Source organism: Strix aluco, chromosome 3 (assembly GCF_031877795.1).
Source record: "Strix aluco isolate bStrAlu1 chromosome 3, bStrAlu1.hap1, whole genome shotgun sequence".
In the NCBI taxonomy this organism is placed as follows: Eukaryota; Metazoa; Chordata; class Aves; order Strigiformes; family Strigidae; genus Strix; species Strix aluco.
This window is the reverse complement of record NC_133933.1, coordinates 44,720,258-44,743,458: the sequence shown is the minus strand read 5'-3', so window position 1 is coordinate 44,743,458 and position 23,201 is coordinate 44,720,258. Positions and strand designations below refer to the sequence as shown.

General features: G+C 34.6%; 1 protein-coding gene across 6 annotated transcripts in view; it reads right to left on the bottom strand.

Moving 5' to 3' along the window:
• Window positions 1-349: 349 nt before the first annotated feature.
• CEP170 (centrosomal protein 170) overlaps window positions 350-23,201 on the bottom strand; it is a 106,210-nt gene continuing 83,358 nt past the window's right edge. For 3 of the 6 annotated variants that reach the window (XM_074818367.1, XM_074818372.1, XM_074818368.1), the window contains 7 exons: window positions 19,752-19,986; window positions 14,929-15,106; window positions 13,349-13,516; window positions 12,945-13,033; window positions 6,813-6,906; window positions 4,389-4,440; window positions 350-2,716 (listed from right to left, as the gene is read on the bottom strand). In XM_074818367.1, the coding sequence (XP_074674468.1) occupies window positions 2,430-2,716; window positions 4,389-4,440; window positions 6,813-6,906; window positions 12,945-13,033; window positions 13,349-13,516; window positions 14,929-15,106; window positions 19,752-19,986 (1,103 nt within the window). In that variant the 3' untranslated portion in view covers window positions 350-2,429. The remainder of the gene's footprint in view (window positions 2,717-4,388; window positions 4,441-6,812; window positions 6,907-12,944; window positions 13,034-13,348; window positions 13,517-14,928; window positions 15,107-19,751; window positions 19,987-23,201) is intronic. The other 3 variants (XM_074818369.1, XM_074818370.1, XM_074818371.1) reach the window with 3 other exon arrangements.

Below are 23,201 nucleotides of genomic sequence, written 5' to 3'. Positions count from 1 at the left end.
ATATACGAAGCAGAAGGAAAGCAGTCTGAAAACCATCTACTGCAGCACCTGGCAGGTGCATTAAAACTCCTTTACTTTCATTCTACTAAGGGAAACACAGTCATTGTTTGGTTTGTTTTTGCCTCTAGCTTTGCACAAAAAAATCAGTTCAAGTGTGGAAATGAACCCAAGTACAGAATAGTAAGCTAATACTGTCAGCACAGAATAAATGATGCAGCAGTGGCAATAGTGAAACTTTTTCCAGAGAAAAAACATTTAGGAAAAAATGTCATTTCTTATTTCAGTATAGGTAAGTTCGACTGCAGGAAAACCGTGTGAACTTCCCAGCTCTCAATGACATATTCACACATTTTTAAAGTTCCAGAAACACTTTATTTAAAAATGGAGTTGTAAATGCATATAACAAAATAACATACATAATGTAACAAAAATAAATAAGGAGAACATGTTCATATAAAATAAGAACATAGTAATGCAAAATGCTTATTACAGAACATAAAGTATAAACGCCTGAAAGACCACAAACAGAATCTCGCATGAAGAGCCTGCACCTTTAATCCTTTCCTTGCCATTTCCTACTTTCCCCTCGAGTCTGCAGAAAAATTATGTTCCCAAGCATTAAACAAAAGAAGGAATTACGGTGATGGTTTGGTATAGTCGGTTTCCAACGCATAGCTCTAGTTTCGATTTATTTTTGCCCTTCTGCACCTTCTAAAACTTTTCTTGTAGCCTCTGTAAACTAGTGTAGTTCAGGCTTCCACAGTTAGCTGGAGTAGAGCATATCGAGTCATACACGAAGGCTGTTTGCTTTTAATTTTTTTAAAGAAAATATGAAATCCATTATACAACAGATTAGTGGTTTTGTTTTTACATCTCTACAAAAAAAGTTTTTGCATTTTTATTAACTGGTCCAACTTTTACTGACTTCTGAAAGCCTGTACAATTTAAAAGTGTACAGAAAGTAGGTTTTTTTAAACAAATGTCATATAGGATTATTGCTGAAATATTAAAGACCATTTCATAAAAGCTGCAAAACTGTATCTTTAACCTTAATATATAGAGACTGATGCAAACATAGGAAAATTCCAGTCCATTAGTTACATTTAACAGAAATAACATTCCTCCAAATTACAGTGTTCTGGAAATACAAAGTAATTTACTTTTATTTTTATTATTATTTCCAAATGTTAAGTTACTGGGACAACTTATAAGGAAAATAGGCTTATATAGGAAACTTTAAATAGACTTGCTTTTCAGTGGTATAAGCAAAACGTCTATGTTAGCAGTCGTCTTCCAGAATCCTTTTAAATATGTAAGACAGAGACAGCTTTACTAGCAAGACTACAGGAAAATATACAGAAGCAAATAAAATAATTTGCTTGGGAGTGCATCTATCGATCAAGCAAATCATGACAACTCTATTTCCAAGTCCCCTAAAGAAAATTTTACATCTCATGATCATTCCAAGGAACAAGTGATTTCTTCCATAAGCTTATGTTGCGTTTGAATTGGTGAGGGCTCGTTAGCCTCAGTATGCTTTAAAATGTCCCATGTTGCTGTATGTTTAAATTTGTTTCCTAGTTTCAACAAACATTAGGACAGAAATGAGATATGAAATACTTCTACTTTCATTAACATGAAAAAGACATTTGAAGAAGATCAAAAAGTGCCAAATAGTCCTTTCAGAAATTGGATTAAAACACTGCAATGATAATACAAGTACAGTATTATCAGTTTTCTATGTACACCAAAATACTGCTTGCTGTGTAACGATATTGATATGTTCACCTATAACTCCCAGCAAATCTTAGTGCAAACATAATATGTGAACTTTGTAAACCCCAAGACAATTTACGCAGCAACAAGGTTATTTATAAAATCACAGAACTGTTTGAGATTTTCAGTACACAAGAATGAATGCTTTCTGAAATCTGTCTTACCTTTTGCAGTAATGTGTCATTGTAGTCAAAGATAATGTTTCCTATATAAATCATCTAATTCAGAATCAAATGTAACTGTTCAACAGTTCTGTACAAACTTTAGTGGAGGAAGTCCATTCATTAGAGCAGCTTGGCAAAGAGATATGGGGTTTCAGTAACATTAAATGTTAGACTGCTTGCATGGCTTTTAAAACAAAATGAATCTATTAAGGGAAAACTGCTGATATAATAAATCTTTTGCAAAGCACACAACCACAAAGGGCAAACCTGCCACAATCTGCTTTCCTACACTTGTATCTATGCATATCTTTATGATTTGAAAAGGATTTGTGTGACAATCAAAACATCACAGTTAAAGAAAACTGGTTTAATAAAACAACTGCTGTTTGATCGAGACTTTTTTTTTTTAATATTATAAAACCAGTATTATAATTTTTCCTTTATTCCTAAACATTCCACGTGAAAGGTTTTTCTATCAACACTGAGATGTCACTCACGCAGGGTGGCATCTTCTTCTTCCCCATCTGGGTTAAACCTATTGAAATGTATGCTGAAATCTGACTCAGACTCAGCATTCTCAAATTCAGCTGCAACAGGGATGGCGGTGGGTCGAAGAGCCCGAGCTTCAGGTTGGCAGTTTGGCTGCACTTGAGAGCGGGTACTTTGTGAAACGGGACTGGACTTCTGCTTTGTCTGAGCTGGTAAGATGGGGCTGGCGAATCCCAAGTTGCTCAGAGCATCCAGGGTACCATCAGGGTCGATCATAGCATTAATTGCTAAGCAATCAAGAAAAGATGAAAGCGATAGGGAAGAAACCATAAAAAATTACAATCTTCTGTTACCATAAAAAATAGGAAAATCCTGTTCTCACACTTTCATTTTTATGACGACAGACACGAACTTTTATGTGTGTTGCCCACTACAAAGGAGTGGTGTATCCAGCTTATATGTAGCCAACACATATACTTAAAAGCATTTACATATATTAAAACTTTAGATGAAATGAAACTGCACAAACTAAACACTGCCTGATATGTTGTCACGAGAGATGACAAACCATCTGTGATTAATTTATAGGGACTGAAAGATGGGATTCTGTCACATTTAAGGGGCTTTATCTCTAATGTTACCATTATATCATGCTTCATTCTACCTCCACTCCACCCCCCCCCCCCCCCATAGCCATAGCTACTAATTCCATCACTGAATGAAATTTGTATAAAAAAGCAGTCATTTATCCTTTTTAATGTGTAACGGTGAACGTACTGTCCCTCTCCATCTACATAGTGAGGGCAAACTGAAGCACCTAGTACAATTTCATTTTACTTTCTATTAACACATTTGTCACATTTAATAGAACCTCTCTCCATTTTCAAAACTGTACTAACATCTATTCGAACACCACTGCATACACAAGGAAATGATTTGGCCTCTTTCTCTGGGCCTTACTTCTTTGTTATGTTCTCTAAACACAATTTGTAATAGATTAACATTTCTTTAAATTACAGCTGAGCATGAAACAAATACCGATTTGTCTCTAAAGGTGGCTAATGGTTCCTATTGAAACATTATTTTTAAAAACATCTTTTATTGTAGGATGAGATCTGAATACTAAAAATAACAAATATGGGAAATTTACAACAAACACAATAATGATTATAGGTAAGCATGGACAACTAATTCTGACTACTCCAAATTAAACAATTAACTAAGTATAAACAATACACAAATAAGATTGCAACTTCTTTTTAAAATATGCTCAGTTTTTAAGTTGATTTTGATAAATAGAATTTATGTCTAAATAGCAGACTTTGTAGGCACAACATACTTCTTTCCATTTTATACACAGATAAGTCTTTGCACATGAAAAGCAAAGTAAGTTTTCTATTTTGTAGCCTGTAGGCTCTACAATTACAAAGAGTGAATTCAGTACTGTGAAGGGAAGATGTCAAGAGCTAATTCTAAATTTTCATTTTATTGTATCAGACACAGGGGTTTTTTCAGGATTTCCTATAGATTATGGTCCCAGTGTATTCCTTATACTGAATTGTGCTACATGAGGGTATTACTGATGTGCAAAGACTATTTTATAAAGCCTAATCTCAGGATTCTCTATCATCTACGCTTCAATATTTACCCACAAAAATATTTCTATTAAGAATGTTTCACAAATAATTCCTTTGGGATTCTCTGGATATTTCATTTTCAGTTGAGCTTTTTCTCACCCTTATAAAAAGATATCATCACTCTTCTGTTTTAAAATAATTCAGTGATGTTTTTTACCAAATGTGCCAGCAATTATATGATATTAATGTATGTAACTGACACTGAATTATTTTAATAAAATGCGATAACTTTGTTTCAGGATATACATATATATACAGTAACATAGTTAAAAAAATTAAAGGAAGCAGCCACAAAAATGAAAAGTGAAAAACAGATTTGTACCTTGCAGCTGTTTCTCAACTCGTTTCAGTTCCTGTAAAATTGATGATATTTCCTAGGAAAGAAACAAACATGTTTCATTAAGGAGAGAGAGACTCAAACTACATATCAGTAGTGAACAATCCTCCTCCCCCACCTTTGCAATATGCAGTTTGGGTTGTTCCCCCAGGCATCACGAACACCCTTGCTGGTGGTTGCCCAGCCATCCCCACCGCAGGTCCTGGGCAGCAGTGCTAGAGGCTGGACAGCTGTGGCCCACTCAGAAACCAAGCACTCCTCTGCACTGGCTGATTGCTAGGGTCAACAAAACCTCACTCAGGCCCTCACACTCATCTGCCAGCACTACTTCTTCTCAAGCACAGACTTACAGACACCACAGTTCTGCAGAAATGGGGCAAAGTAAGAGCAAATCTTTAAAGGAAAGTTACAGTACAAACCCAGTATTAACAGCACAGGGTGGTTTAAAACCTTGTTCAGATGTGAGTCAGAATAGTAGGATGACTGCATTGGGACTTTGTCTGCAACCACTGGACCCTGTGCCCACAAGACCCTGTACAGCACACCAATGTCAGGTCCTCAGCCCTCGTTTGCCTTACAGATTTTTCTCATCTGTGCTGCACTACTTGCTACCACAGGCGTGGCCACAGCAACACTCAGAAACACAACAATCATTAAATGTGCCACATCTTAAACTGTAAATATGTAAATCCTACAACTGAAGGATCCTACACTGAATAATACTGTTAATCCAGCTGCTGAGGAGAACTACCAGTGGTCTTCAAAGGTGAGAATTTTCAAAGGCACTGATTTCAGAAACCCATCTAACCCACTTCAGAAACCCATTCTGTACTAAATAATTTGATTTTTGTGGGTGACAAAGAGATTGATTACTTTGGATTTTACAAACTCATTATCTTTAAGCAGGTTCCTCATCTGAACTAGACATAAATGTTCCAAGGACAAAACAAACATCAATTGCAATTGTCCTCTGTTAACTTTTAACAACATTCTGAGGTAAAAATAAGCACTGCGTTTGAGCAATATATTGCTCTGAAAACTGAGCAGAAACTTGAAAATCAGTGCATAGACAAAAAAACCCCATACACTTTCAAATGAGATGAGATGCTTTAATGTATTTAAAAAACTGTTGGTAAATGCTGAATTTAGGAATAAATATACAACTAATCTTTTTCTTTTTTAATGAATGCCTTAAAACCCTATGGAAATGGCATTTAGAATGTAAAAAACTAAATTCCGATCTTTTTCTGGAAATGGGTAAGAGAAACTTCTTATACTATCATATTCCTAAAATTAGAAGCTTCCAAGAGTAACTTGCTTAATTAAACTTTAAAAACATCTCAAAACTGTCATAGTGTATCTATTAAATTATAACACAGAGTTACTAACGATTGCTCTTAAAAAATATACCATTCTGCAGAAATTACAGGCCAAGCTTTTAATACTGCCAGGAAAAAAATCGATCTGGATGAGTTTAATAACTCATGATGAGCTGCTAACAGAGAAGTGCTAGCCAGTTCAATGCCAGAGGAAATGTATTCACATTTTGCTTCTGAGCAGTCCAGTACAAAGTATGTGAGAATGACTTTCCTCTTCCCACCTTTCCCTCAGAAAAGAAAACTGCCTCTGTAAGTTGACATTCTTAACACCACAATACTCCAGATGGGATAATGTATTTAGATTCTCTACCTGCTCTCACATGCAGAGATGTTTTTCAAACCCTGTGCTCTGTGTTTAGAAGCAGAGGAGAAGTGCACTAGGAAACAACATGTGTGCTCTGTTCCCTCATGCTGTCACACAGTCTGGTCATGAAATGGCCTGAAATAGGCAGGGGTAGAGGACTACATGAATCAACTAGAGTTGTAGTTGGGACCCTACGGTTATCACTTCCACACAAAATCAACATGATTATTTTTCAATGAAGAGTGCTTTTATTGCAATTTGCCTACGGATTATTTTCATTCACATATAGCAAAATACAACTGTTTATCTAAATATTAATAATTGGTATTAGTAGTATTAAGTATCATATATCTTAAGTATTAATAATCAGTAAAGTAGTCTTTAGATTGTAAAAGAAGTTCATTCGAAAGCAATTCAGCATTCAAACTAATGGTTATTACCTTTTGTTAAATAAAACTACTGATGGCCTACATATAGTCTGAACCCCTTTTATTGCATTCTTTTTCTGAGAATTTCCCCTGAACAATCTCTTGTTTCTTTATAACATAGTAAGTCTTAGTAATTATCAAAGAAGATTAGGTTTATTCTTGAAATATACTGAGTGTCTAAATAAATCCTTGTAAAGATTTATGCCTTTATGTCATTGAAAGCAACACATTCCTCTATTGATCATTTAGAAATTAGGTTACAGGCTCTATCAATCCCAGAAAAGATAACTATTTATACCATGCTTGATGTTTTCACAATAGGAACTTCACTTTCTGCTCGCAACTTGTTTTCAATTTCTTCCCAATTTCTGTCTTTGTCCTTAAATAATATTCTAGAAGAAAGAAATTCAAGAACAGTATGTTTAAAATAAACAAACTAAAACTGAAAGATTAGATAACACGACATGAGAAAGCAGCATAGGGAGCACTGAATAAAAGTAAAATCTGAAATACTGAAAACTGACAGAATCCAACCATATAGTTTAAATTTTCAGGGAAGCATATAAGGTTTCAGCAGTATCACTGACATTAAAGTGGCAGTTCTGTAGCTAAATACTTGCTTATGGTATTGAAGAGACACACCTGATTCTTTCCTCCAGCACTAAGACATTTTTTTAAATCATCCAACTACTTTACAGCAGTCAAAGAATTCCCTATTAACACTGCATTTCACAACAATTACAAAACATAAGAGAAAGATTAACAAGGGTAAATAATTGCAACTCTTTTACATTTGTATTTATATGAATTTAATGAAAAATAAAACTTTAGGAAATTAAGCATTTCAAAGAAGTTTTCATTGAAAAGTATCAAAACAAATTATCTATACATGATACAATAATAAGTATCACTTGTATTACATGTTTAAAGAAGTCACTTCTATTATTTGTAAACCCCAAAGCATACTGTGAGATTCCCCTTTTTTTATGTTTTGCCTCCCTGCTGTGATAAATAGTTTGTTTTCATTGTCATATCATAAACATAATTTAAACTGTTTACATTTGCACAATTGGGGGGAAAAAAAAAGGAATGTGCAGATATTTAAGGTCTGGGTATTCATTTTTTCTTAAGTGACACCATAATGACATAGAGGAGTCCAAAATCCACTTCTCTAATTGGTATTTCACAGTTAAAATACAAAAATTGCTGCAGTAAAACTGCTAAACATCAAACCAATTTAAAATCATGACCAAAAAGTAGTACATTTTAAAGAAGTTATTAGTGTAGGTAGGTCTCCAAGGCAATAATTTTTAAGGTGGAAATTCATGATACCTTGAATGTCATAAAGACTAAGAATTTGAAAGAAAGCTGGGAGACTTAGTACTCCATTTCTGTTCATCTTTCTTCAGTTATTTATACCTTATGGAAAAATCCCACTCTCTATTATTACCCTGTCAAGAAAGTCTTGTTTTTCAAAGCATGTAACCTGTCTTAACTTATCAGTACACAGATGTCTGTAGACCGCCCATCCAGAAGATGCTTTAACTCTTCAAGGTCTTCACTCGCTGCCACTTCAGAACATGTTTTTGTCAGATGTTTCACTGAGAGGAAGTGTTAACTCTCATGACACAATGCCATGGGACTGAGGCAAATGACCACTTCTCCAAGTGACTTATTAATATACAAAGCTTAAAAAAGAGTAAACATTAATACGTACTTCTTGGGGAAGGAAAAAAAATATATTAAAAGTAATCAAAACTACAGTGAAGAAAACATGAAACACTTTATGGCCTCGTGTCATCATCTTGTAACAAAGTTGATCATCATAGGTCTGACAAGATTGCTTTTATGTTCTGGAAGGGAGTGCAAAAGCTTGCAAAGCCATAAAACTGCAAACCTGGGTACCAGAAAGTCCAATGACAATGGAAAATTTAGGACTGGCTTGACACTGATGAGTTAAACTAAATAAATAAAAAGCAGAATCAATTAAATCCTTTATAAAATCATACACTAAAACCCAGGAAACTCCTGGAAATATTTGGATTCAGTATACAGAGAATCTTATGGAGCTATACTTTCTGTACTTTAACAGCATCTACATCACACTGGAAATCAGCACAAACATAGAAAATAAGGCTTTATTTAGCAGTAAGCAGCACTAGTAGGAAAAATATAGAAGTTATTGACACACTGTTTTTTTCATTTACCTTCTCGCTCATATTAAAATACTTCTATGTTTACATATGTGATTGATGCCTTGCTTCCATATGTGGTGTTTTCAGTCTTACTCTCTTTTAGAGATAATATTCTTACTTCTCTTTTACAATCTGAAAGCTTTCCATTTCATACGACATTTTATTTTTAAAAAAAAAAAACAGAGGAAAAAAAAAATGAAGGCAGTAATTTAAAAAATGTTATTATTTACACTATAAGTGGACCGGTCAATTTGTTTTTTGCTATAATTTTAGGACATCTATTTCCCTTTTACAACATTTTTTTTTCAATTTTTCCTTTAGTACATTTTAACCTCCCGGGGAGTCTTCATCTGTGTCTCCTTTGCTCTTTCTCCTTCTAACCATACTCTTTATGTTAAAAGAACACCTTTATAAATGCCTGCCGCCTTCTGCTCTTGCCTCTCCCTACTTTCTGGGCCAAATCTGCCTGAACTTTCTTATTTGGTTGTGCTCAGTCCCCATTTTTTTTCCATTGTGCATTACAGGATGCACAGCAAACTGCAGACTGACAAGTAGTACCTGCACTGACATGAATTCTGTGCCTAGATTTTTCTTGACTGAAGAGGTACTTGCCTGCTACAAAGCAGGTCAGTAACACTGCATTCACATTGTAGAGCACTGATAAAACCATGTGGGTCTTCTCACTGCAAAACCTACTTATCTCTTCTCTCCATAATCTCTGAAAATTCCTGGAAATTCATTATAACATAGAAAAGACAGAAAAGCAGACAAACTATGTATCTGCTTCCTGAGTACACACCACAATAATTTGTTAGCAAAGAACAGGATACATGGCGAGAATGCTGCAAAATTTTAAAATATAATGTAGTTCTGTGTATACCTGCAGATAGGAACCTAACTGATTATACAAAGTAATGAATAATTATAAAAAAGTAGCTTAGGAATACCCAATCTATGAATTTATCCTGAGAAAGTTACAAATATACAGAGGATTGGTGAAAGGAAAGAACCAGGAACTTGAATCTGGTTCAATCTGAACACCACGCTAGGACTTGGGGAAAAAAACAGTTTGGTCAGCACTGGAGAATCTAGCCAAGGAATACAGCATCAAAAGTTTCTCTCAATTCTATTTCATAATATAAAGTAGGAATGATGACAGAACTCAGTGGAACTCTGAACATTATCTATAAATTAGAATACAGAAATGGCAGTGGGGGAGCAGGGCAGAAACTAGTCAAGCGAAAATATATGTATTTTCTTTTGTCCTCACACTAATTTATTTTCATGATTGATTTTAGCTCATTTTAATTTCTGATAGATCTGCTTGTCAAGAACTACTGAAAATATTTATCTTCTTGATACCTGAGCCAAAGTGGTCTTTTTGTAAAGCTAAAATACTACAGAAAGAATAGTGTTTGCATTCACAGGAAGCATGTCTTTCTCCATGTCGACCCAAATAGGAAGGATGCAATTTTTTAATATGTATGATGCAATTTGTAAGGACCATAATTGCCCTATACTGTCTGTGCTCTTGGGAGAGAGGTTTACATTGATGAACAAGAAAGTTTGAGGGAGGAGTTTTAAAACACAGTCAAGGCTTACTGGCTTACTCTTATTGGTGCCTCTAAAAATTTCTCCTCTCTTTTCAGGTTCAAGTACTCTGGAAAAAACACACAACTGCTAGCTTGACAAATCCTGACTGATTCTCTTTGTATCTGTTCTGGGCAGAAATTTTAAGTGGCTTAACTCCAGTAAAAGGAATAGAAGCACACCAGTTAGTTGAACTCATATACATCAAAACAAAGCTAAGGTAAAATCTGTAATAAGTCCTAGCTGCCTTATATGCTCTCTGAAAAACAGTTCTAAAACTATTGTTGTTTTTCTGATTCAAAATACTGATGACATTATGAATAACATCATATTATTCAAATCCTTCTGAGTAGCAGATATTATATTTATAATAGCATACATGATCACTTCATTATTATTTATTACAATGTAGCTGACTTACCTTTAAAGCTCAGAAAATGAATCAGAAAAGTGTAAGACTTGATTTTATGGTTACCTGCTTTTTTAAAAATGAATTCACATACATAAATTTGTTTTAACTCACTGTACTGAACTCAGTTTTTTACATTAAGTAAACTACAGCTGTGCTAGCAACATATTTACAGATCAGAAACTGCCAACCATCAAGAAAAATCAGCACAATGAAAAGTGTAGTATCTACTATCTACTGCTTTTGAGGCATTAAGATACACATCCTAGACGCCTATCACAAATAAGTCAGTCAATAAGCAAGATTCTTGTTCCAATGATGCAGCTTTAAAAGGAAAAAAAAAAATATATTGGTAAGCAGAGTTCCTTATGGACATCACTGTTTTTTCCTGGAGAATTATGCTTAAAACAAAACTTAATGTAGTATTTTGTTTCTATTTCCAAATTTCAAATGCCTTTTAGAATGACTTTCAAATAATGGTCATGCTTAAATACCTCTTTGCATGTATTTATTTGCTTGTTTTTTGAGATCAGCTATTAAAGTAAATGATAGCGTGCACTCAGAGGTTGATTAATCTCAAACAAGTTGTGAACTTCTGCATAATTTGTAATAAATTCTGCATAATGAAGTTGAACTCTGTTAATGTGGCACAGCTTTTGAGAGTAACCATACTGTATACCTACATTTCACAAACTCATTTGTATCTGAAATTTACATAACAAAATACATTTGTGTCTTTTGTTTAAGGATATTTAAATAAATAGTATGATACATAAAAGAATGTATCTGGGGAAACCAAACACAGAAAGGCAGCAAATGGCATATTTACAATATTATAATCCTGCAGCCCCAAAATGGTGAGTTGAAAAAAAAAAAAAAAAGAGAAGTGAGATGAATGTCAGTCCAGGACCATGATCCAGGGTAGCGGAAATAACGTACTCACAAATGTTACCTGTAACCACCAGTAAAAACAACACACATAACCCCTTAGAACAGAAATAATAAGAATGGGCTGGAGACTTTTAAAGACTTGGCTCTTCATTCAGTGATACTCTTCCTACTAGAAACAGCAAGACTAGAAATGGCAGATAATGTACATTTTTTACCGATTTATATAGTTTATTTTTTTTCTTCTTGATTTCTATGGTCATCTCTTTTGGTACTCCCATGAGAATACAGTCTTCAGATATGTTAGTATTTTGCTGCTTTTACTAGTTACATGATGCTATGCTGAAATAAATTTATGATTTGGTGATTAATGTGCCACCCATCTAAGATTTCAATATCTGACACTTCCTAGACAAACTGATCAATGACAGACCTAGTATTTTCTCACATTCAGAAAATTATACATGAAGTTCAGTCAAATCACTTATTTTTAATGTATTCTATTTTTATATGATTAACTGCACAAAGACATGAAGAAGGACATGTGAATTTTGCCACCCTGAACTTCGTATTTAGAATTTTCATTTATTCTTGTCAACCAAAATGGTCACCAAATGGTTGTACACTCACTCATTCAAGTTAAATGGAACTGTTGGTAGAGTAATATGTTATCATTTTTGACATGTCTATGCTTCCTGTTAGCTACTATGACATTTTACACAGGAATCTAACTATCTAAGCAGGATTTTTCAATTAGAGATAACAGGTGGTTACGGCTGTTCCTTATATAAAAAACTAACAGATGGTTACATCTGTTATTTTAGATTTAGAACTCAACAGTGACCACACTGTTTCCATTTTAAGTGCTTCAGAAGATTTACTAAAACTGCTCTCCCGTCCCATTTGTTTTTCTTCCTAAAACAGGGGATTCCTACAACAACCTGGCAAAAGTACAGGGCCCAGTTTTACAGTTCAGCAACATTTTAACCTTATCTTTTAAGGAAGGGAGTTTTATGAGACTTGCATAGAGCACGTGTAGATTTTGCACAGCATTTCCATGTGTTGGAACAGCTCCTCTGCTGAAAGTATGATGGATATTGTTCCATCCATGTAAACTTTGCTGATATTTATCTTCATATAATGTGAAATACACACAAGCAAAAATAGAAAAGTTATTAATCCCAAATCTTTCCAAATGCTAAAAAAATCCATAGGTAACACTGCTTTTTTAAAACACAAGTTGCTACTAAATACATTTGCTCTATCTGTATTATACATCTCTTCTATTAGTGGGGATGTTGATGAGAGCAGACATTTCCAGTAATAACAATAATTTTTAAAAACCCACCTGATTTTGCCAGCTGTTTTGTCTATGGATTGCCGTATCTTGCGAGAAAATTGGAAAACTGAGGACAGCAGCAAACTGTCCCCCATAACCTGCAATAAGTTATTAATAATAAAGGATGTTATTGGTTTAATGGGAATTAAATACAAACAATTCCATATACTTTGAAATCTTTTTTGTAACTTTAAAAAAAATCATACTTGTGTTCTAATAGTATCATATACAAACATATTTGAACATTTTGCACATTAAATAATACAGAAATAATTTTTCCAATATTAATGCCACCTGCCACAGTTAGGAAAGAAAGGATAGTGTCGAGAATATTAAGTGGAGAGACAGTCATAAAAGCTTAACACATTGCTAGAGAGGACACATTACTAGAGAGAATACTGTCATGTACTCACTTCATCTCTGCTCCAAGTCCTTCTACGGGTAATTGTTGGGGGATCGAGGGCATCTGTTAGCTGAGGTCTAGCACCATTAGGTCGACCATTCCCCTCCGGTGGTTTGGAATGCACTACTGGAGGGATTTTTCTAAAATTGAGACTTTCATCAAATACCCGGTCAACCAACTGAGGGGTAAAAGAAAAGTGCAGTTTATGAAACCTACTGGATACATGCAAAAATCAGATTAATTTCTTTTTTCCTTCTCAAACAGTTTACAAGAAGCCTATCAAATAAGAATCATGGTGTTGTCTTGTATAGTATAAAATGATGCATCTTTTATGCAACAATACCTTGTAGAAATGAATGTTGTTTTTTTTCAAATACCACACATACATGCCAAAATTAGACTATCCCACAGAAGTTCTGCTTATGGGCAAGTAACATAATAGTTACCTCTAGTGGTATTGAATAATTTATTCCTTTGATTAATGAAATATATCAATGGAATTAAGTACAGTACTATCAAATTTAGGTTTTTTTCCACATTAGTCATAGTGTTACAGGAACACCTATACTTACTTAAAGGAGATACTGCCACCTGCAGTATGTACACACTGTACAATATTTTTTAAAGAAGAAAATAATTATCCAGTAATGTAAAAATCAGAGTGATCTAACTGAGAAAATGAGCACTTTACTTCCTTAAAATTTAGCCATAAGTCCATGAGAATTAAAACCAAAATCTATGTGAGTGCGGTTATAATTTTTCTGAGTACCCAACTCACAGATTTCTTATTGCTGTTTATATCTTTTTTTCCACAGAAAAAGACAGTATTATACTAAACACAGTAATCTAGTGTATTAACCAAACTTTATGCACACAAAAATGAATAAACACACTTTGAAAGGAATACTATGAAGAAAAAAAAATGCGGTAAACATTTACAACATATTAGGGTGAATTGTAATATGGCAGAAAGTGATGATTTAAATTCAGATTAACATGTGTACCAGCATTAGACCTGTGATGGTTACTAGAACAAGTTAGTCAATATATTCATAGAACAGCACACCAGATAGTCAAAGAAAATAAGAATTATTAGAAGCACAGGCAAACTTATTTCAAGGCAGTTTTTGACAATGTTATTAAGAAAGAAAATCTAAAGTTATTATAGTACTGATGGTACTTAAGTATTTCAGTGTTCAGAGGATGAAATCTTTATGCCACCTGTGAAAAGAGGGACTTTGTTTTTAATAGCTATGCAAACTATTAGATGTATACGTTTATATATAATTGTGCATACAAACTAGTATCTTGAAATGCTCTTAGATACTATCCAATGGTATCTAAGGCTACAGACAAGAAAGAAACAAATAACTATCTTGTCCTATGTTTCGTGGAAAAAAAGAGACAGACAGATAGTATGCGTCCTTTGACAAGCTGTGTTCATAGAATAATTTCTGGGTTGTTTGTTGAAATGTAAAGGAACTTTAAATCAAAAAACAATGTAGAGATCATGCATACGGGGTGAGTGGAAATAACTAAAAAAGGCTATGCAAAATGCTAAAAGCAAAAGAAATAAAGAAAAGGAAGAACCTTATGCATTTCTCCATGAAGATCTCCTACCTCTTCTCTAGTGTCTATGGCAGAGCCAGGGGTGGTGGCAGCAGTGCTTACTGTGGTACTGGGGGCAGTGCCTGATGAAGTCACTGAATCTATCTCTCCTGCTACATCGTTGATTTCCCGTGCGATGAGAGCCAGATCTTGACTGATCCTAGTAATAAAGAGAGTGTTACATTCTCCCCTACAAATACTTCTGGATCAGTAGACTGCAGCCTTTGAGCTTTTAAGTTCTAGTTCCTGGTAACTGAAAACATGTATGCCCTTCTAAACTGAAAGTTTATTCGTAGAACCATAAAAGCAAATTTTTAACCGAAGCTTTTAATAATAGGCCTTTCTAGAGGAAGAAGATAGAAGGCAATACAAAAAGACAGAGCATCCTTGTTTTCTTTCTAGGATTCACAGGCAGAGATCTGTGCAATATGCAGTAAATCCAATACATGGGATGAACTAGAAATACGATGAAAATACTGCAAAGATGACCTGTGTACATGCAGTAAATCTGAAATGTCCAGAACACATTTACTTTATACCTCAGTTTACCTACTTGCAAAGAACTTCTTCAGGACCTCTGATTATCTAGCAGCCCTGCAGCTCACTCAGATCAAGCTGCTTACGTGTCTGAAATTCCAGACCAGTACCCTAATTCCTCAAATTTAATCCAGACAAGTTTCTAGTTGGAGAAAAGAACATGCCTGTAAAAACCTGCTTATGACAGCACCACACAAATACACCTGAATTCTCAGTTGAAGATTCCTTTTCCTTTATTCTGATCTGCCACTTCAAAAAATAGCTCTGCTCTGTATTCTGCTCAGCACAAGGTGTATGCTTGCCTACCTCTGCTTGTGCTACACCCAGGACACCCCAAAAGAAGGGAAAAACCCAAACCCAAAGCAAAAGCTAAAACCCCCTTACTAACTATGGCACCCTGAATGTTCAGCTTTGATAAAGCAGTTCAGAAGACCTAGAATTCATAGCAGCCCACCAAGTGATCCCCTTTCATACTTCTGTCTCACAAGACTGAAGGCATAGAAGTCAACAGCGCTAACTCTGCACCACCAAGACTCTGTGAACGGCAGCACCCGACATTTAAGTGGAAGGAGTTGCACAGCCACGTGACAGTGATGCTGGCCAGTGCTTGTTAAAGGTGAACTTCTTTCTGTTCTGTATTTGCACTTTGTCATTAAGTCAAAAAGAATGGACACCATTGACCCAGAGATAGTTTAAGACCGCGTGAGCAGAATTTAAACTAGAAAGGCAAATGTAATTAGAGAAACTTCCAGTCAAATTCCAGCACTGGATTTTGTGGTTAACTGTCAGAAATGTGCAATAAAGTGCAACCTTGTGCAGAATAAATACACATACAATTGGGATAAGACTGTAGAAGAATATGTGGCAATTACCAGTGATCACTCAAGACAGTATTTCTGAATTCAAACCATCAAAGACTGGAACACTAAAGCAGAAACCAAGTCAACTGCTCATTTTAATAAAGTAAAATATGGTCAGCACTTATTACTATATTAATTGATTGCTACATCTTTTGCATCAATTTTAATTTATATTTCATGTTCTTATATATTAAGACTCCATGGTCTGAGATAATATTCTAAGTAACAGAGACAGTAGAGCACCTACTTCCTTTGTTTCACACAATGATAGCACTTTTCTTCTTAAACAGAGAAGTTGCTAATAATCACATTTGAATTTCTGGGACAAGTTTTGGTATTTAATGTAATAGCTGTGAAGAAAATAAAACCCAGGAAGTTTCAGTTATCAGTAAATCCTCCAGAAGACAAAGGTCATTAAACATAATCAAAAGTAGTATCAATCAACTAAGACTTAACTCTCCACAGAAATCAGCAATTATTTAAAGTGCACAGCCACTTCCATTGAGTTCTTACCGAGCAATCAAAATTACTACGTAAAGTGTCAGATGTCTAAATAAAAATGAATTTAAATGAATCCTGAAAATATCATAGTAAACAGCTCTAACATAGATGGCAAGCAACTTGTTAGCCAATCATTATAATCAAACACTGGTCAAGTGAACAAAATCTGGAATTAGTGTCAGTGGGATAGTAAGCTACAGTCAGTACTCAATAATGTTTCTGTACAGAAAGAATATAGACAGAGCACTAACAAAAAGCACTATGAAAAAGAAAATTATAAACCAGCTGAGCTGGGCCTGAAGTTTTCTAGTCACTCTACATTAACTTTTAGAAACAAAGTATTGCTTGCGTATAAAGGAGTATGTTTTGTACAATCAAGGACAAGAGACTTGGGCTTTAGGTATACACTATTTACTCTGTTGCAACTGCAGGTTGCCTTGCAGATTTCTGCTGCTTTCTGCATCAGACCTAGCAATCATACAACACAAATCAATTCAGGGAGGCAAAACTAAAATAAACCTCGAATTCTGTAAGCCCCCCTCAATCCACTCCAGGAAGTGTTGGTATTAGATTTGCTCAGTGAGCAGACTCTCACAGCTACACAGATATGTAAGGGACAGACACAGTTTCCAACACAAGTGAAAAGGTGAGAATGCAGGGCTTGGGATGGGGAGAGCATGACCATCTTTTGGAACTCTAGTTCTTATTTACCTGTACTGAAAGAATACCCATAGTATTAGAAAAAAACCCCAATGTAATAGGAATACTTCCAAGATATCTGTAACAGTTCTGTGCTGCTGGATTACCAAAAACATTTTTATGCTTAGTCTACTATGTCACACTTCTGACAATGAGTCAGTTTGTTTTGTAATGATACTTTAAAATCCTTAAATAAAATATATGTGAAGCTCATTCTGAGGGTGTATATTCCCTCCAGGCCAAAGTGGTTTTAGACCAAATTTAGTTATTCCATTAAGGTTTTTTTCCAATTTTCCATTTTATTAACATCTGTAAATTGTAGAGTCTGTGAAAAGTGCAAACTGGGCCAATCTTGGAAGATCAGTTAAAATACAATATGACAGTAACACAGATGCAATGAGATGTTTGTCATACAGTCTCTACACTACTTTCAGCTGCGCATTTATTTTATTAAATACTTACATTTACACCTGCCTAATCTAATCAGTTATTCACAAATTAAATTAAATCAACCAATTTTAATGAGAACATGTAACTAACCACTCCTTTTTTAAAAACTCTGAACAAGAGTTGAAGGGACTCTGATCATAGAGGTTGGACTGAGGGCTGGGAAATAAAAAAAAAAAAACAGGGTAGACAATGACAGAGGGGAGACTATGGTTAGCAAGGCAAAGGGAGCAGAGACAAAAATCATCTTATAAAGGACAGAAGTTAAACTTAAAACCAAGGGAGCAATACTGTGAATCAGCAGAAAGAGATATGAAGGCAGAGAAAGGATCAACTAGTGACCTAGAGCAGGGTGGCTCAGCAGAGGCTAACCAAGGAAACTGGTCCTGGAAGCAGTGACAATAGATGAGAGTAGTCTGCCATTTCTCAACTGATGAGTGATAGTTTTCTTAACCTTAAATATGCTTATTTAATGCAGTTTGTGTGAAATTTCTATACACAATCACAAATTTGGCAATACTGATTTGAGCCTCTCAACACTTCCACCGGAAATAAGAAAAAACCTGTAAACCTAACCATCAAGTAACTTTAGACTGAATCGTCAATTACTTCCAGTGTCAATCTCTCCTAGATGAGCAAAATGCACCAAGAAGTTTCACTGAAGTAGAGGTTCAGCAGCACTTTTTACAAGGAGGAAGTAATATGCCATGGCTCTCCTCCTTTTTTTTTTCCCCCCCATATACACACATTCCTCCCCATATCCATCTCTAACTTTACATTCTTGGAAAGAAAGAGATGTTTTAGGAAAGTGTCTTTGAAGATGTTTATTTCATGACTTATCAAGATACTATCAGAATCCCTCAAGTATTTTTCCTTTGCACAGACCACACTAGAAAAACAAATGTTGAAAAATTACTAAGAAGAGGAAATAAAAACCAATTAATAACACTAAGCAAAACACAATGCTTCACATCTGTGATACCACAGTGTCAAGAATAAAAGGAAAACACTTTTCTTGTTTAGGCTTCCAAATTAAGTTCTGTGAAAAAGGTTCAGAACCTGAGCACTGGCATCTAAGTTTTAAATAATATTTACATACTTACATAGTTTTATTTAATTAGTGCAAGCTATTTGAAGTTTTCACTGCTGAGGTACTGCATGATATGTGAATAATTGGTTACCAGAATGTAGAAGTGACTGCCTTTTCCTTGGCTCACTTGAAGCAGAGTGCTATTAGCAATAAGGGAGGAATTGCTATACTAATCTCAGAACTCGCAACAGAAGAAATTACTTTTTGATGAATACATAGGATTTAAATCAGAAAATATCTAACATGAAATAATGTCTAGATAAACCAAAAATTAAAATGCGAACATGGTCTCTCACATTGCCAAAACAACTTTCCCTACCTCAATATGAATGTAAAGGTAGTACTTCAGTCTCAAGAAATACACCATTAGCAAATAGCTCTACACAAAGTAGTACACAAGTCCCACTAATGCAACCAGAAGTTCATATTCTGGGATCTGGCTTCATAACTCAGAAATTACTATAATTTTCCATTAGAAAGAGCTGTGTTGGTAACATTAGTGTTGTCTGTCAGTCTCTCATAAGAAGAATTTTAAATTACCCGTTCAGTTAGCGAATGAAAACAGTGAGTGATACAGAAAATCCATTATCTCTCTTTCTCCTCCCTCTCTCTATATGTAACAGGTTGGACACAAATCTTTGTGACTTTAGAGCCACCCCTTTAAAACCAACCTTGCTATTTCTTCTCGGTGAGCAGTCCAGTCACAAATGTAGTCTTCCTGTTCTTTTATTCTGTGCTTGAATGTATTGCTACTTTGAGCTGCTGTCCCAGTGCTCTGCAGTCTCATGGTTTTCAGGGCTGGAGAGGTACGTAGACGGGTATGTTTAGGAGAATTACGGTTTGATCCGAATTCATCTTCTGAGGTGGAAGCATAATCTGTAGGAAAGCGCCTCCATCTTGCACTTACTAAATTAGTTTAATTATTAAAAAAGAATTATTATAGCATCTTCAATAAGAAAAAACAATATTATATCAGTAACATCACAAAAATATACAACTATTCATTATCAATCCCCAGATACCTCACAAAATGTTTATTTACTACATCTTAAAAAGAAAGCTACAAAATTTGTGTTAAATAATAAATATTGATTAATAAAAACATAAAACGGATGCTCTTTGTATAATGATGAGTGAAATAAGATGTAAAAGCCAGTAATTGTATATGAGCTCAAGCAAACTGTATTACAAAACAAGGGCCCAACTCATTAACATTTAAGTATATAGTCAGATTGCACTTTTTCTGCAGATTTTTTCCCAGTTTCATTCAAGGTTTACATGATACACAAAAAAATGAAGAAATGTGAAGGAAGGATGGAGCTGGCACCAAGCCTGGAATGCATGCTTACACAAGGAAAGTATAAAAATCCCAGATGATACATTACTTATTTAGTACAGAGAAAATATGGTAAAATTAATACTGTGTTATAAAAATCAGCAGCACATCTACAAAAAAGTACCCCCCAAAAAACCCCCCATATATTCTCACATGAAGTATATACAGCCATGCTGCTCAAGACAGACTGAAGTGTACGAGAACTGAAACTAAGTAGGAGGCTTTCATCCCCCTATGAATTACCAAAGATTAGAAAATGCATTTCAGATGTGCTGTCCTCAAACATTCCCAGCAGGAAGAGATATCACTAAGTGTAAAGGAATGCTCATCATGACAACCTGCTAAATTCTTGCAGGGGATTTAGTCCCCCAAACTCACTGACATTCATGAGGATCTATAATTACTGTAGAAATTTTAAAAAGTGTGTGATCACCTCTCGGTAATTTAAAATTAATAGATTCAAGTAATGCATATTGGTTTTAGTATAAGAATAATGCAAGAAGTAATAATGATTTCTCTTGGAACATTTAAGAAACATTACAAATGAAGGGTACATCAATATGAATTTAGGTAACAAATAATGAAGTAATTTTCAGTTAGAAAAGATTTGTGTAATGTTCTCAAAGACTGCAGTATGTAGAATATGACATTGGTGTATAAGCTTACATCCCTTCCCTCATATAAATAATGCATTGTGTAATTTTTTTCAAGTTGAAATGTGGGCTTCAAATCACGTCCAGTTCTACCATGTTTTTTTAATATTCTAACTTTATTACAGAAAATAAAAATGTCCCTCCAGTCACCTATTGTTCTCTTTTTAGAGGTTTCAAACTTGTTTCAATCTTAGGGAAGTAGAACATAAGCAGAAAAAGCACATTTCCCCACCAATAGCATGCAAGCAATGTGTGACCAAAGTCCAAAGAGCTTTATGAGTTGGGCCCACATTTTATCATCAATTTTTATTTAAATTCTTTGTCCCAGATCAAATAATATGCATCAAAGTAAATATAAAATTTATCTTAAAATCTCTCAAGTGAGCTAGTCCAGCAACTCAGCACTGTACAATGAGCATATGTAATCATATATTTAAAAACTAAAAACTGAATGAGGAGTGAAATATCAGAAACAGATTTGATTTCTAGTACTCTACCACTGTAAGTTTCAACATCAGGATCTGGGTCTGGGAGAAGCTTGGATTTCTCTGTGTACAAAATAGTGTTTTATCATGTTAATTTGTATTAAAACAGTCAGATTAGAAGCATTTGCTTAAACAAAATATATTGATGAGATTAGTTTTAGGTCCTCTCTTCCACCCACACTTTTTAGGAAAAGATTCTTAAATTATACATTCAATCAAAAATACTGAATTTTGTAAAAGCTTAAATATTTCAGAGATACTAACTGAAATGACTTAAATAACAATTGTCTACATAGTACCATAAAACCCCTCTACATTTTTAAGACCATTAAATTTTAAGGCCTTAAAATATTGTTTATATATTATCAACGGGTTTCTCATTAACATGGGGAAAAAGTTATTGTAGGCTTAACAGTAAAAATTTCAAAGTTGTATGATTCATGACAAACAACATCCAAGCATGTTTCCCATTAAGCTAGTTATACATTTGCACATATATGCTTTTAATACTATTTATAAATTATGCAGCCCCAAAATGTCATTGTAGTTTATGTAGATTTCTGAAAGCTATCATGCAATTAGTTGTCTCAGACATGGAAGACGGCAAGTATCAGTACCAGTAACTAGAAAATCCTCCAAAAACCCGGCTAAAATAATCAGCAGACAAATCTAATTTGGGGACTACTTTATAAGAAGTATTATGTGTTGACAACACCTTAAACTGGCAATTTTGATGATATGGATATAATCTCACTTTTAAGATCTGAGGACAGACCTTATTAAGCAATTATCCCTTATAAAATACTCTACTCTCATTGATGAATTGCCATCTCAAGGTTCATCCACTTCAAAGATCCTCCTGGTATTTGCTGCTCAGTAGTGCAATAATACTAAAGTATAGTTCATAAGGTTTGTTTTCTCTTTTCTCTCTGTGCTCAAACCCTTTTTTTTTTTTTTCCCCCCCAGCTTTGATCAACTTATCTACTAGTTATTTGCAATGACAGCTAGGTCACCAAGTCAGCAGAGCTGCCAAACACAACTAGATGCTCAAGATCTCTCTGTTCTGACTCAGTGCTTAATTTTTCAGTTGCAGCTTAGCACTTCCGCACTAGCTCTGATCCCGTTGTTCATTTTCCCAATACGTAGCTCCTTCTGTAACATCATCTTCAATTTTTCTCTGAAATTGTGAAGAAAGGTGTTTGGTCTTCTCTGGTTTTATTGATCACACTCTACTGTTTGATGATGCAATGCCTTGATTAAATCTTTCTTTGCTTGTGCCATAAAATTACTAATTCTACTTCACATGTCTTCACAGTGTTGTCAGTTATTGAGCCTCCTACCACAAAAACACCCTGCTAATTACTTTAATGCTGGTAATTCTCATCCAAGACAATCCATTTATCTGCTTGCCCTTTCATTTAAAAGTAAGCAATACTTAACTGTATCAAGGATTAAAAAAGATTATTGAAATTATGCACTTGCTGACAGCTCTGACAATTTTAGTGCTATCATCTTGCCATACATCCACATGAAGTAAAAGACAATAAAAAAATCCAGTGACTACATCTTTTTTTGTCCCCTTTTTAAAGGCATGTATGTCTGAACATTCAAGAAGATTTAGGACATGCAGAAATAATCTCTTTGGCA